Genomic DNA, 16497 nt, shown 5'->3' with positions numbered 1-16497 from the left:
ATGTTTTTTAATGATTCGTAATAATTTAACAATGAACTGGTCAACGGAAGATGAGGAGAAAGCAAAAGAGCATAATTATTTGATCGTGCTAACAGTTAAGACATAAGAATGGCACATTGTTTAATCTCTTTCATGGAAAGAATAACAATTATACAACACATCTTCATATAAACTATAGGCTACTGTATTTTGTATGATGCTTTTTTTATTTTTATTTAACGATTATTTGACGATCACTTTGTTTCCATATAAATAAATTATAAGAATGCAGGGCACCACGAGGTTTCGATTCGGATGAAAACATGATTTGATAGCCGTTAAAAAGACGTTTTTTTTCTCAGCAATAAATAATCATTCACAACTGTCAACTCGCAATGTCATCTAACAAAACTACATAGATACTCGTTTATCTGCGATACATTTTTACTGCTACTCTAAATAATAAATACTGATTTGACTAATTTCTCTCAAACAGAATATATACAGTACTGCATGTCACTACAAAGTTAAACTATCTTGCATGTATTCACTTGCATTTTCGGGCAGATTGACGATAACTGTAACAGTCTTGAATAACTAAAGTTATGAGTAAGAAAATAAATTCTGTATTTGGCACAGACTGCACAGTGTGATTGTGTTCTCTCACTCTTACACTGTTACATACGTATGAAACTAAGTAAATTTTAAGTCTAGCTACTGAAATGTGCACTCAATCTCTCACACAAAAAAAATATATACGTGCTAAGCTGCCTGAATATATTCTCATGATTATTTCTCATATACAAACGGATGACAACAGGGCCATCTTTTTTGATTAAAAGTGCTCTTACATCCATTATTGTGCATTATAAGACTATTCACAGCAGAATGGCCGACTGTGGTGATTCTCTACTGTGAGCTACAAAAGTGCTCTGTCAGTCACAAACATTCATAAATCACACTCGTGTCTGTCACTCAGTCATTCAGCAGGTCACAGGTTGTCAGCTCCTGGAGCCGGGTGTGTGTGGAGGTGTAGTTCCCTGATGATCCACGCGGGGGAGCTGATCCCTCCAGTATGTGAAGTGGCTGTAAGTGTCAGAGCAGGGGAAATCTGAGGACGAGGCTCGCATCTTCAGAGGGAACACGTGGTCGACCACTTCACCAAGGCGGGCATAGCTGAGGACACAAGAGGAGGAGGAGATCACAACAAACTAAATTGTGAGCATATTTCCCCAAATATAGATATTGCACTATATGTAATATATATGACACTTACGATGAGATGTTGGTTTTGGCGTGCTCCTGCACCAGCTCGCCTTTGGGATTAACAGTAAAAATCCTGTTCAGCGGCACTCCTGCTTGTTTATAGGAGTACACGTCCTATGAAAATATTGGAGAAGAAGATGCAGTGTTAGAAATATTTACTTTTGATCTTCACTTCCAGCAATCCGATCCATCTGTTATCTTTTTATAACTATATAGTGCTCAGTAAACATGGACAGTGTGTGTGTAATATACCGTTGGTCTGTTGCCAAACGCTGCATAGAAAGGCTCCGTGTTGGGATAGAAGAGGTTCTTGATATCGTTGAGACACTCCACCTTGAACTTCTCTGGTTTCTTTTCAATTACCTCCCTGTTATACACACACAAACACACGCAGAGTGAGACAACACAATAATGTTACGACAATGGAGAGTGTAACTTTTAGGACAATTAGGAGGGTTTACTGGCAGAAATTTAATAGAATAGCGCCATAAGTATGTAAGTATGCTTTTAATAAAAAAAACGTACAACAAACTATAACTAAACTACACAAATGAAGCACAACAAACTTTCTGTCCTGCAAAGGACACCATAGTTCCCTTATGTGATTGGGGAAAAAAAGAGGTGAAATAATTTAATCTACAAAAAAATAATCTACAGTTTCATATAAAAATGTGCATGTAGATGTCATACCTGTGCAGAGCTGAAAACAGGCTGCTGGGGCTCAGAAGAACAGGGCCCATAGGAAGCATGGTGCCTCTCTCATTAACCCAGTGCAGGTAACCTCTGGTCATGTCGGCCATGCCGATGGCTCGAGCAGAGCAGTAAAGGAACTTGTAGCCGTTTCTGACAGCAAGAAAGAGAGCGAGACATTAATATTGATATTAATATTGACATTTCTGTGGCACTAACTATAGGTACAGTTGTGAATAATTTCTTTAGTGTTCAGAATTCAAGTGTCTGCTTTAAAATATGTTAAACGTCTCTTAAAATTTGCTCAAAAAATATAGAATAAATGAGTGCTTACTGGCTGACTTTGTGATAAAGGTGTGCAATACCCTGGTGGGTCCAGTCTTTCCCAAGCGTGGGCAGGATATGACCAAGAGTGTCTGACCTGGAGAGAAAAAAACACAAGTGATATTTGAACAAATAATTAACAACTTTATTAACAAATGTGAAGATCTTTGTTCTGATCATAACAAACGCGTGTTTAAATGTTAGATTAAGAGCATTTATTAAACTGGAAAAAATTTTGACATGCATGAATCTGCCTATTTAATCTTTGGATGAAAATCCTCACTATCAGCAGTGAATGAAAGTGACAAATGACCCCACTGTGAAAAGATTGATTCATTCCATTTAATCCTCTTATCCATTAAAAAGTAATTTGGGCCACAGTGGTTCACAGTTTGCCGCCGGCTCTCTGGGGCCATTGGAACATGCATCATCTGTAACTGAGTTGTCAAAGCAGATGTTATCGCGCACACATATCGCTCACCTGGTGATGGTTCCATCGATGTCCGAGATAATGATCCTGTCGTCCCAGTTCCAGAGGTAGATGGTTCCCTGACAGCGACACGTTCCCTGGTACTGAGTCGTCACACTGAACACGACCTCGTTAGGGCCGTCCTGCAGCTGAAGTGACATCTGTATGTGTGTGTGTGTGTGTGAAAGAGACAGAGAGTGAGAACTCTTACAGTAGCTAACTTCTGGTCAATATTAATACCACTTATCCATCATATGCACTGATCGCAATGATGAATGATGGAGAAACAGTATGTTACTGCAGGAAGATCAAGCACATTTCACTTTCTTTACTTACTATTGTCTCTAAAGTAGTGACAGTAAAGTGAATATGACATTTAAACAGTGCCACTGGAAACAAACGTGACATGCAAGTAAAATAAATCATATTCCTGAGAGAAGTTTAGAAGAAAGTCAGTGCAGACATAGTGCAGCTATGGCCAAGAAAAGGTTATAATGATCTATTAATATGACCTAAAATCATATACTGTATTTAAATAAATTATGAAAACAGTAAAAAAATGGTTATGGTTCACTATTACACTTTATGACTGGACAAAATTATTGGGAAACACTGAAACTAACCAGTTGCTCTGATGTTAGTCTCAGTGTTTTCTTATAAGACACGCCTCCCTGTGCGATCCCAGGCTCTGATTGGACAGCGGGAGAGGACTGGTTGGTGGCTCTGTGGTCTTCATCACTCGAGGACGTCTCTTCTTTATGCCTATTTTCAGAGCGAGAGGGTGATATTTATAGACCAGTGCTGTCCAGTCCTTGCTATGATACTCTTTTTAGGCAGGGATGTTCTTTAGCCTCTTACCTGCTCGTCATATTCACAGCCTGTTCGACGGAGCCACAGACCCCACATTCAGACATCGAATTCTACAACAGAAGAAACAGTGTTTATTGACTTTCTTAAATATATCAGGTGTTTTTTTCTGTGGTTAACTCCCAGGCAACACACACATAAATAATGTTAATATCAACCTCTATCAACAGAAGTGTAGGAAATACCGATTTGGTGCTGTTGTTTCTGCCTCTCCAGGAGAACCACCACCTCCCTCCTTTTTTGGGCATCTTCTCCTGCATGATGTTTTCCACTGTAGTCTGGAGTGAAGCGCACACAATTCCCCACACACAACACAGTAAAAACACTTAAAAAAACTGAAGCACAACCACAAATCAACGTGCTGTAACATAGAAACAACAATAAAACTGCAGCTGAAATTAAGAAAATAAAGAAATTGAAAGGAGGGAAAAAAAACATGGTTGATTGTGTTTGAGAGGGGAGGGAGCGTGTCGGAGGTTGGGATGATATAAACATGAGACGAGAGGATTGTTTCTGACATACTGAGCTGTAGTGCAGCACGCTAGTCAGACAACAAAGAAGAAAGTCCAAGGCTGAGTGAAAATAAGTGAGCCAGGAGGACTAATGAAAGGATGAATGGATGTAGCAATGGAGTAAGGAAGGAGTGGGTCATAAAATAAGGAGGACAGGGAGCAGAGAGGAAGAAAAAGTTAAACATGAGCTCCCAAGAAGAACAGATTCAGAGGATTTTTGGTATTTGATAGGCTGTAGTCTTACTGGTATTTCTGCAATGCCTTATTTTTATTTAAATAACGCTACCAGCAATTCCCTAGAGATGTGTGTTTGATGAATGAATCATAATATCATTTATACATGTATTATTCAATATTTCTTAAATATTCCGCATGCTTATTTGTCAATCCCAAAAATATCTCTGGGTCACCTCCTGCCTCGAGGAACTGACCTTGTCTAGAGATCACATAACAGCACTGTACAGTATGTGCATACACAATGCAGTACCGTTTTTAGCCAAAAGGGGGAGTCGGTACTCAAGTACCTCATTCAACCTTTAGTCATAAATACTTGTGGTCTGTGTGTGAGTGTATGTATTGATGTCTTACCTTTGGCAAAGGTTTCTGGAAGGCCTGCATAGCCAGCATAAGTGGAGCTGCAGTGCTCCAGTTATAATACCTGAGGGATAAAATAAAATGTATTTTTAGAAAAGTCATAAATGCTGCAAAATAAAAGAATCTTCACAGATCACGTTGTCACAACTTACTTGGAGCCCATTTTAACAACTAGATTGGGGTCGTCGATGATGGAGGGGTTCTCTGTGAACTGCTGGAAGGAGATGATCTTCTCATGAAACTGCTCTGTAAAGACACACACACAGACGTCACGCTGGTTGTCCCATTGCTACAACTTATAGCACTTTATCACTTTATATCCTGTCTTACCTTTAGTGATTTCCCTGTTTTCACTGAGTCCCCCACACAGAGAGATGGCGATAGACGGCAGGTCAGACATGGGGTCACAGGAGCTGTCCACTTCGCTGTCTCCTCCAGAGCTGAGCGACTGTGGGGACAGACTGGTGCTGTGGAAGCCCAGGTCTGACATGCTCCTCACTGTTGCACCGCCTTCACTATAAAAGAAGGAAAAGAAGCAGGTTAATTTCACACTTTTATTGCGTAAAATGTTAAGATTCTATGTCTGTGTTCATCCCAGGTACCTCTTGGGGAAGTAAAGCGCTGCCACCTCAGGCTCCAGTTCTGTGATGTCATCCAGGTAAACTCCATCAGAACCAAGATGGCGGCTCCTCTTATCTGCAAGAGACCAGTGAGAGTTAGTGGAATTCTCACGTTCTTTTTATGGGAAGTTGGCAATATTTATGTCTAAACTAATAATGCTCTGGTTTGCAGTTGGCTGCAGCTGGTTCATGGAGAATCAAAAACATTCTTTTGACTCGATGAGTAGAAACTCTTATTTACAGAAATGTCATTTTTTTGTGATTTTAAAACCAACTACAACTGAAAGCCCCCTAAACTCTATGCACTTGACTTTCGTGGCACCTTTTCTCTTGGACGGAGAGTCAGTCTTGCAAACAGGGCGCAGCAGTGTCTCCTCCATGTCAGCCATCATACGAGCAGCCACGTTCTCCGCGGCCATAACCTGCGTCTGTGACGTTACTGTCCGTGACTCCATCCTCGTGGATTCTGACTCCATCTCATCTGCGATGACCGTCTCCTCCATGACTGTGGTCTCTCCTGACATCAGCAGTCTGAGCGGTGGCATTTCAGAGGAGAGGCTGCGCTTTTCTGGCAACGTCTCACGAGTAATCACGCGGAAATGTGTGCTTTCAGACACGGGGATGGGCACAGGACAGACTGGCGGAGGGTCAGGTTTCATGGCGAGGAAGGACGGCTGCAAGAGACAAAGATAACGAGGATGTGATGAAACATAAGAGCAGCACAGATTCAGATACAAATGTATTCAGAGTTGACATTTTGGTTACCGTGGCAGCCTGTGGCAGCTCTCCCCACGCCCAGTGCATAGCTGGATCCTGGTTGTCGGACGGTTTCTTCATTAGTTCAGAGTCACTCTTTGGGGAGGTGGGACGCGAGTTTCCTGGGCTGAGAGAGAAGAGAAAACAAACAACCATATTATATCGGAGTAAATTGTGCAGACGTGTAGAAGTAGATCTTTGCTCTTGCGATTTGTTCACCTCTGCACTGGACTCCAGTCACCATCTGAGCGGGTGTAGATGCCAGCCTGTTTGTAGGACTCACTGGCTGAACAAGCGGTTGCCTCATCTCTTAAGACGTCTCGAGACCTGAAAGGAAAACAAAAACCTCAAAAACGTCATACAATTGTGCGCTATTGATCTTGTATGTTGGTATGCATCTTTTAAAGACCCTCGGGAGATCAAGCTTGAACTTGTCTCTTTGAAAACACAACGTGTCATCTTCTCACTGTTAAGTCTGCAGCACAATGTGGCCTGCAGCCTTTTTCGTCCCAAAGGAGCACATGTTTGCCAGCCATATTTTTAGTCAGTCAGTTAATTGTTAAAACATAACATAAATATCCCCACTACACAACAAAAAAATGTATGTAACTTATATAAATCACATCGTTTGATGTTGTAGGCAGCATTGTTTGTCTTTACTGATAAAGCACTTTGCTTACACAACATTTACAGCCGTCATCATCACATCAGCTGATAACAGTCAGCTGTGAGTTTTTACAATTATTAACAACTGCTGCTGCCGTCAATCATGATAAATGAGCTTCAAAACATTCAACATCGACTCCTTGAGCTGCAGGCTGCACATGTCAAGCTGTTTCCACATTTCATGGTTGTCAACAAAAGTAAAAAAAAACAAAAACAAATCACAAAACCACTGAGTGAAGATTGTTGTAAAACTTTCTTATCCAGTGAAAATCACAGAGCTGCTTTCCATGTAGTTAAACGATAAATGCCTGCACCACAGCTGGAGGCCTCTTCGCTTCAGATCTGTTTATTTATGCCAGATGACAAATTCCAGCTCCATTACAACTGCTCTCAGGGCTCATTTCATTTGACCTCACTGTCCTCTCTTCCCTCTGTCACGTGTATCACTGTTTCTCTTTACAATCACCTCACATGTCTCTTTTATTGCTTTTATCTACCACCGCTTCTCACCTGCTGCTCTCCATCTCGGCACCTTCGTCCGAGCTGATGTCTATGGTGAACATGTCGTCGTCTCCCGAGTAGTCTCCGCTCTCCTCCCGCCTCAGGCTGTCCGCCCGAACCTTCCTCCTCCTCTTCCTCCTCTTCTTCATCATCCCGCTGCCGCTGTCTCCGTGGACTCCGGCGGAGCACAGAGTCTGTACCTGTGGCAAGGAGCTCGAGGCTCGAAGCCCGGCGCTCATGAGCGAAGCTCCGTCCGACATGATGGGTGAGGTGGCCAGGTAGGACGGAACCACTTCCTGTTAAGAAAAGGAACAAACCTGATGGTTTTTTTTGTAATTCATAAAGTGTAACATGAAGAATAGACGTGGTCTAAATCCGGGGAGGAAGCTGTAGTCCAAACCATCTGGATATTGGATTAGAAACAGTAAAGCCTGGACAACATACAGACACAAACAACTATTCCATCTCATTTTTAACCTATAAACAATTTAGCATCTCCAATTAACTTTATCTTGATTGTGGGAGGAAGCCTGTGTCTATAAAACTCACACAGACACAGGAAAAAACTTGAAAAATGCCCTCAACAATTTGACCTACCTACAACATCTTGAAACATTATTGCTGTGTGCTGTTACCTTTGGCATTAACTGGCTCTCTAACTATTTTAGCAAACAACTTAAGCAAAGCAGTGAAACTTGAAGCCGAACTCTACTCTTATTGTTTTGCTCTAATGTTGTGAAAGAGGTAAATATGTATAATCACTGCCAAACAGTGTCAACAGTGTGCAGAAAGACTCTCTGTAGAGCCCCAAACAACCCCTCTAAACCTTTCAACACACGTTCTTTTTTTATTTTCCCTCCTTCTAGGAAAAGAAAATGCTTTCCAGGAGAAGCTTCTGCTGTCAGAGCAGGGGAGGGGGGAGTATAAATATCTCTCTCTCTCTCTCTCTCTCTCTGTATGTGTGTGCACAGACGTATGGAAAGAGAGAAAACACGGATGCAGCATGGAGGGAAAACTATATGTATATATATATATGATTTCTGGCCTGAGAATACTTCCTCACGTTTTTCTTCTCATCCGTGCCAAGGTTTCAAAACACACAGCATTCGCCCCCCCCCCCCCCCCCCCCCTCCTTTCTTTCTTCCAGGCCTGGGAATAATTTGACACCACTCCGGGGAAAATAAATCAGCCCTTTCCCTTGTCGGAGCCCCAGCCTGAGTAGTTCACCGGTTTGTTTATGCCTTTTTTTTGCCCGCGCACATCCTCACATGCATACAACAGCAGAAGAAACCACAACATTATCCTGCAGTATAACAGCACCGCATGACGTGGCTGTTTAAATCTGCTACTCAAGACCTCGACTGAACGAAAACACTGGACACACCAGGCTGCTCATACCTAATTTAAATGGCTCTGTTTGACATAGCTTTCCAGAAAATGTCATTTCTTTTAAGCCTGACTCATAAAACCACAAGCTTAACATACATTTAGCGTATATCCTCAACACCCACAACACTTAATATAGGGCAGACTGTCTGACTTAGATGTCAAAGCGCTACACGAGGACTCTCACTTGCAGACGAACAGAGGACCGATGTTCAGACAAAAAGGAAAGGAAGAAAATTCCTGGCTGCCGTGCCAACTCTGCACACAGCATGACCTTGTTTGAAATACTATGACAGAGTGGGAGGAGAAAGACAGTTTGGATAGGGCTTCTCGATTGTAAACACTGGGTGTGTCTGGGTTTTTGGGCATCGGGAGGTGGAGAATAATGTGTGTTTTCATTTGAATCGTGTTTGTATTTGAATGTCTTTGTATTAGCACGTGTAGTAGTAGTACTTAATTGTGCCCATAGGGAAACAATTTTCACTGTGTAAAACACCTCAAGCCTTTGTGGCTATGAATTACAAATGACTAGTTTCCAGTGTTGCCACTCCAAAAGATGACTTAGTGGTAGAGACTCATTTGCCATTCAAAAAAATTATCATTATCACACATTTTAAAACGGTTTTCTTCTCTTCTCAGTCAACAACGACGACAAAAATGCCGATCAACATCTGAGCCACATCACCTCGCCCACATCCTCCTCCCACTTCCACTGTTTTGCCATGCGGATGCAATTACAGCTCTCGCTACCCTAAAGTCATTCCTGCCATACCTGATTATTTTCCATTTCTTGCACAAAGAATGCCTCTCCGTTGTCCCCGAGCTTCATGTGCAGATCCACCGCTTCTCCATTGATCGTCATGTCCACCTAGAGCAAGAGAGACAGGGTTGAATAAATTGATGTCTTTTAATGTTTACCTAAAAACCACATCACTTGTTTGTTTGTTGTCTCTACCAGTTTTTCTCGGGAGCGAAGGACGCCCATTTTGCCGAAGCGGACGTGGAAGGGCGAGCACTGCAAGGAGCCATCGGGCTGCTTCACTACAATGACATCTATGCAGCCCGAGAGGGTGGCAGGATTGAGGCCCCGGTACAGCTCTTTGACCTGAACGAACACCTGACCCGCCAACTGCCCCACGTAGTTCATGGTCTGAAGGGTCTGAGGGAAGGAAAGGAGAAATGATTATTGAGAATTATAACTAGAAGCTATATTCATCAGCCCCACACACTACTCTCTGTGTTTTTCAGTGTAGCTGTGTTTATATTAACCTGGTGACAAGGAAGTGAATCGTTTTATGTCAGAACAGAAGGAGGCAACAGCCACATTGCTCGAGTAAAGCAGGGGAAAAAGAAGCATCCACAAAAAGGTTCAGAAGTGAATTCTGCTGCTCAAAACCCCCTGTCATTGCTGCACAGTGATTTGTGACACATTTTCAGATGGAAGGATGCAGCATGCAAATCACGTTACATCATCTCTGTTCACAGAGACCAAACAAAAGCAGCAACAACAAAAATCACCAGAAGTAACGCACTAAAGCTTTAAATCATCCAGCTATGTTTACTCAGCTCCTTAACAGTGGCCGTCATAACCACATGTCAAACTTCGTCGACCTTTAAAGTTGGAGGTGTTAATTATCCAGCACATGTTGTGACCTCAATCCATCTGTAACTTTCCTTCAGTGGAGCAGGGTGAAATGAGCAGCACTATGTGACTGGTATGGCTAAAAAAGAGAGGACATGGAGGCTGGTTCCTGTTCAGCGCTTATGTAATTTCTCCTCTAACCGTCTGTGGCCTAGGACATACTGTAAAACAACAACAACAACACCTATTTGCACTTTGACCTTCCCACCTTCCTTTACACTTCCTGACATGTCTGGAAATCTTGTGGAACTGCTTTTCAGTCAGCTAATCCAGACACCAGAGGTCAAAGGACAAACCATGTTAGACCAGTCTGTGCTTGACTGCTGATGGTTACAGAGCATAAAGAAGAGAGATCAAGAAATTAACCCAGCGTTTTTAGTGTATGATGATTGTTCTCTTATTCAAACACTGGACACAGTGCTTGTTTCTGGGCGGGTGATAGCAAGTTAGAGAGTTCTGTAAGTGTCTCCTTGTTGGGTTGGACACAACAGGACAAAATGTGATGTCATCTGCTTAACAAAGGCCTCGGTTGGGATTACGCAACACTTGAATTAGGAGCTGATGACAGTTGTTGTTTGGTCACTGAAACCAAGATCTAATCAAACCACATCCACACTGTCCCGAGGGCAGTCATACTTGTCCAGGGGTTTCTGTGGCATGTAAATGTACCGTATTACTGATTAGTTGAGGCATTGAGTCCTTGTTTTTTATGTTATTTGCTCAGACGTTCAGTTTGTTCTTCCTGATCTTAAACATTGTCACTCCACATATATGATTCTTTATTTTTTCCATGCAGGTGTTATTAATCCTGTCCCCAATGTAGCTCTCTCCTGGTGATGCAACCCACGTCTAATCCATCCCATGTTTCCAGTTTTCACAACTGTCGTCTGAAACAAGGAAGGGGTTCTGATTCTGACCTTGACTCAGTTGGCAGTGGGCCCCTCCAAAATGAATGTATCACCAGGGAACAGACACCAGCAGCCCCCTTGAGAAGAGCCCCCCCCCCCCCCCCCTTAACAGAATACACTAATTTTAGAGCTGCAGATGAATTCGAGAAGACGCGACCATGTCTGAATCTTGATCTGTCTCTTTTAGGTGGCTGTATTCACTGAGTAGCAGAAAATGCCAGACAACTCTGTTGACTTTCAAAGCAGAGATGACTTGTAAAACACTGCTGCTTGTGCTGGAGAGCCGCATCCAAAAATAGACCTGATTTACAGATGAGATTAAACAAAGATGAACAAAGTCTCAAAACACAGAGAGCCCTGCTGATGTTTCTGGAAGAAATAGATATTTTACTGAAAGTCCAACATTAGGATAAGGTGTTTCACTGAAGTGTATGTTCATTAGTTAAATTCTTGCAGAATGGAATCTGTCTCCGAGTCACTTGTCTTGGTCATAAGAGAATGCAGAACATCTTCACTCCTATATGCAGAAACCTATATGCTTCACAAAATAGAATCCTCTACATACCCATATATCAACATACAAGCTTTAACTTAAGTTAGTGAAAGGTCTGTGTGACGCATACAGTAATACAGCATTCACATTTCAATGTAAATGGTTAATATTGTTTTAGGACATGAGTATTGATCATGTAATATGTGTGCAGCTCATAGAATTAACATAAGCAGCAGATAACTCGCACCCTTAACTCATAATACAATACAGTGCTGTAAACAATACACAATAACACAGTGGTAATTCCTACCTTTTAAAGCCGAATATAATGAGAGGCAGGCGTTTGTTCAGTGGCGTATTACAGCACAACGAGGCATTGTAGACGAGTTGTTGGTGTTTCCAGTTAGCGGTGACGTCTGAGACTGTGCTACAACAACGACTTAAAGAGTTAAATGTGAAAAGACAAGCGGAGAGAACGCAATACTCTGTCCCTCCCTCTGTTTCCCCCCCCTCTCTCTCTCTCTCTCTCTCTCTCTCTCTGTGTGTGTGTGTGTGTGTGTGTGTCTTGTCAAGTGTCTGACATCACCTGCAGCACAATCCCGCCTCCTGACCAATCAGCGTCGAGCTGGTGAGTTGCCAAACACATCGCTTTCAGCGACACGTTTCTACATTACTTCACTCAAAAGTTGCTTTTGTTGTGTTTTACGACTTATATTCGTCATATTAGCTTTTTATCCCAATGTCCCTACACGTCACTAGACACGAAATGAAGCACAAAAAAACAACACAAATACAGTATATGTGCGACAGTGATAGAGCCCATTTAAAGGAACAGTAGCCAGGAAAACAGCAGCAGCAGCATCAGCTGATACGTCACAGCACAACTGTGACGGCAGGAAGTCACCGGAGTCATCCTGGTGCAGTGAGGTGATCTTTCTGGCCAATCACAGGCCAGACTGATGGCACATTCGATGTAAGCAGTTGTAGCCTGAGAGCCGACCTGCAGAGGAAATACCCTGACTGTGGTGACTGTATATGCAGTGTTTTTTTTGTTGTTGCTTTGACCTGAGGTAGCACTGTGCAGAAGTAGTGCAAATATTCACAGACATTTAAAACAGATGACATAAGGCACGTGTTCTTAATGTTTGAAACTGAAGCCAGAAAAAACTTGGCACTTAAATGATATTTTCATGGTTGATCTCTTGGCAACAGACCAAGCATTTGATAGATTTATCATGTAAGATATGTCAATTTGCTGTGTGTGTGTGTGCAGGAGGTAATTGTTTTTCCAGACTGCATGGCAGACTTTCAGTGCAAACCCAGAAAAGAAAGAATGTGAGTCTCTGTGTTTGAGTTGTGTTTTTTCCCCCCGCCTCCATCACAGTCTGTCAAAGCTGAGCTATGTGATCTGCTACACGTCTGGATTGTTGTGTAACTGTGAAATGCTCATGCTGTTCTGTCTGTTGTTGACACTATCGTGAATGACATTTGCGTCTCTCTCTCTCTGTGTGTGTGTGTGTGTGTGTGTGTGTGTGTGTGTGTGTGTGTGTGTGTGTGTGTGTGTGTGTGTGTGTGTGAGACAGATACCAAGAAAAGCATGTTTCATTCATGAAACCAAACCAAATGTTGTGGAACAGGAAGTGTCTGTCAGCAAGTCGCACTGTACAGTGAGTGACAGCTGCTGCCTCAACCCTATTGTATCAGCCAGTGTGTTCATTTAGTTTAATTGATTAACGCAGGTTAAATCAATTGGTCACTGTTATATGTTACAGTGTAATATGTCAACTGACGGCTTTTAGCAGTTGCATTTTAAAGGGAAAGGAATTGGTATTGTGGACATTTGATATTATTAGATAAATGGCACTGTGGATCTTTGATGTCTTTGATGTATATGATAGCTATGATTAAGATGGATAAATAAATAGGTAGATGTACTAGAACATATTTAGTAGTCACACAATCCTGGCTCAAAATGTGTGTTTTAGAAGCAGTCATCTACAGAACATCCAAGAGATGCTTGGATATATTTGGATGGGGATGGATGGCAAGTGGAAATAAATGTGCAAAGCCTTTACACGATGACTCTTGCCTGGTTTAAGTTCACCATTACACATGTAAAGCTGGGTGTAGCACGCAGCCTCAGCTGACATTTTCATGAATGAGGAAATTGTTATTCATTTGACTCCACAAAATTACCCAGACAAGAAATCTCATATTGCCATTTGACTTTTCTGGAGTCTGGTGTCAAACAAAACTTTGTTCCAGGGAATTTGAATTGCACAACTCATCTCAAATCGTGTCAACAAATACGCAATGCGTTCGTCTTGCTTGTGCAGCATCAAACGACTCAACGCGAAGCATGAAACATACCATAATATTCAAAAGTACTACCATGGGTCAGCCCACTCGTTAGCATTGCCACATACAGCAATGTCCCCATATCACTCTTCAGCGTCACGGAATTCTTTCACGGATACATGAGCCACACAGCTGCCCTCCTGACATGATTCTAAGGACACGCTGTTTTGCCAGGAAGACGTAAACTCAGCCAATGTTCTCTGTACACAAAACAGCACATGATGGCAATTTCACTTTTAACATACATGACGAATGCATGAACAGGCGGTGTCAGACTACACTCTTAGAAATAAGGGTTCCAAAAGGGTCCTTCTACAAGGGCTGAGGTTCTACCTGGAACCATTTGCTTCTGAAAAACCCTTTCCCGGAGAGGGGTTTTTTCAAGGGTTCTTGGTAACACTGATGGTTCCAGTAAGAACCATTTTGATTCAGAGAACCCTTTAAAACCCCTTTCTTAAATAAAGGGTTTTAAAAGGGTTCTTGGTGGAAAGGTTCCACCTGGAGCCAAAAAGGGTTCTCCTATGAGGACAAGCCGAAGAACCTTATATGGTTCTACTTTTATGGTTGCACTTTTTTTTCTAAGAGTGTACATTAAACAATCTGATATATGATATGTCACTGAACCACCTCATTAGCATTTATCAGCATGGAAAATAAGTTTTTCACTTACTCAGATTTGAGTCCAGAACTCTAGCACTAATAACATTGTAGGAGATCTTTTTTTTTTTTTTAAATGTACCTTCTTAGAGAAGAATCATGCATTTTTGTGCACAACCACACCCTTCATCCAGCCAGTAACTTGTTATATATTTAACCAATTATCCGTCATTGTCTTTTTCCAAGTTAAAAAGAGTTAGGGTACTTTAAAAGTACCGAACAAAGCAATAACATGACACTGACAATCATGTTTAGGAACCAGTTTCATGACAAACTTCACTACCTCTGCAGAATTTGCTATCAAAAACAGGATGTGTAAGTACTTGACATTCTGCATGGACGTCATGTGAGTTGACTCAAGAAGAATGTTGCGTAATAATCTCTTTTAGACAGTGGGTTGATATCAAGGCCTCTGATATCGCAGGCTATCTGATAGGTTCACACCATTCTGGCCTGAGAATAAAAAATTATATGTGACTGGTTTAAACCATATGCAGAATCAGCGGTTTTGCAGCTATAAAATATAAAAAGGAGAAAATCTACTTCTGCAAATGGCCACATGATCGACAACATCCGTCCATAATGAAAAATCCAGAACTCACTGGTCTTGTGCTCTTCTTGTCACAAAACCTTTCAAAATAAATGACCCTGATAAATAAACATTAGCCTTACAAATACATGGAGTTATCCGTCATGAGATACACGTATATCAAGTGTTAATATTGCAAGCTGTAATTTTATATGACAAAAGGTGTTGTTCCAGTAAAAGCACACCCATGTTGTTTTTATCCTTCCCAAGTTTCACTTGAGACAGATTGTCTTGCAAGGGTAATTATTGAAACACATGGACACTTTGTGGTATCTGTATCTCTAACCATTTAAAAAAAGTTGTCCCTTAAGTCCTGTACTTTTTTGAGCAAATGAGTTTGCATATAGACTCATTTCACCCTATTTATGCTGTAATCCAGGCCAAATCTTTCAAAATGTCACCTTTTACAGATTAAACCCATTGACTCTTTTACACCAAAGGACGTGCATCTGTTTTTCTTTCCTGCATGCAGATGATTTAAGATCCACTTTACCCAACTCCAGGTGGTGTCACTGCCATAATGTTCAACAGTCTCATTCACAGTCTCTAATTCATCACCATCCTCCACTGATGTCATGATTCCATAATGTGTTCGATCCCAGCTGTAGATCAATGGACTTTTGCGACTTCTCTCTATAAAATCCTCTCTAGTTTAGTTTAGTCTCCACTCTCAAAGCATGTCGAGTGTCTCACTGCTGTGGACAAGTGGACAGCGTCTTACTAAATTTACCTGGGCCTCTGGGTCAGAAACCTGAGATGGTCCAGGAGAGGTCACCACCAGACCCCGTGACTTCTAAGGTATTTGAGGAGGGGACATCTGATAGAATTATGGCTTGAATGTTAGTTTTCCTCAGTTACACGGGATCACAAGCTACTCGCCAATCAGATGGAGAATTACCCTGGTGCAAATCTTGTGTTTCCACAGTGCAATTTCTCTCACTGTGTGACCAGTCACTGACGTTCAGAAAACACCTGTTACATGGGGTCAAGTCCAAGTCTCACTGGTACCCAGTGATGTGTCCAACGACCACTGTAATTAATATGAACCCTGTGGTCAATGATTCGTTTGAACTGCTGACATTTTATATTTATATGATAGGGCAGCGGATTGCTTGTAAATATTGTACATGTCATCCTATCTGTGATATGGACTCCATTCAATTTTAGACTACACCGCCCTCTAGTGTTCTGAAACGGTAAATACAGCAGAGTTGAAACTA

The 16497-nt window shown here is 41.8% G+C and overlaps 1 protein-coding gene across 2 annotated transcripts; it reads right to left on the bottom strand.

Moving 5' to 3' along the window:
- LOC310934995 (phosphatidate phosphatase LPIN1-like) lies at positions 1 to 16002 on the bottom strand. 2 transcript variants are annotated; one of them, XM_083898817.1, is made up of 20 exons: positions 15771 to 16002; positions 9586 to 9789; positions 9403 to 9498; positions 7254 to 7540; positions 6297 to 6404; positions 6087 to 6204; positions 5644 to 5995; positions 5304 to 5397; positions 5032 to 5216; positions 4854 to 4947; positions 4696 to 4765; positions 3781 to 3873; positions 3587 to 3648; positions 3352 to 3490; positions 2741 to 2889; positions 2270 to 2356; positions 1936 to 2088; positions 1498 to 1612; positions 1256 to 1359; positions 1 to 1155 (listed from the first exon to the last, which is right to left on the bottom strand). In XM_083898817.1, exons 1-20 carry the CDS (start codon positions 15852 to 15854, stop codon positions 981 to 983), a joined length of 2769 nt encoding a protein of 922 aa, XP_083754943.1. In that variant the 5' UTR covers positions 15855 to 16002; the 3' UTR covers positions 1 to 980. The 2 variants fall into 2 exon arrangements, with proteins under 2 accessions (XP_083754943.1, XP_083754944.1); XM_083898818.1 differs by lacking the exon at positions 15771 to 16002 and adding an exon at positions 11984 to 12135.
- Between the last annotated feature and the right edge of the window lie 495 nt (positions 16003 to 16497).

This window comes from Microchirus variegatus (genome assembly GCF_963457635.1).
Source record: "Microchirus variegatus genome assembly, chromosome: 12".
Taxonomy (NCBI): Eukaryota; Metazoa; Chordata; class Actinopteri; order Pleuronectiformes; family Soleidae; genus Microchirus; species Microchirus variegatus.
Note: the sequence above shows the minus strand (reverse complement) of the source record. Positions and strands in the feature narration are given on the sequence as shown.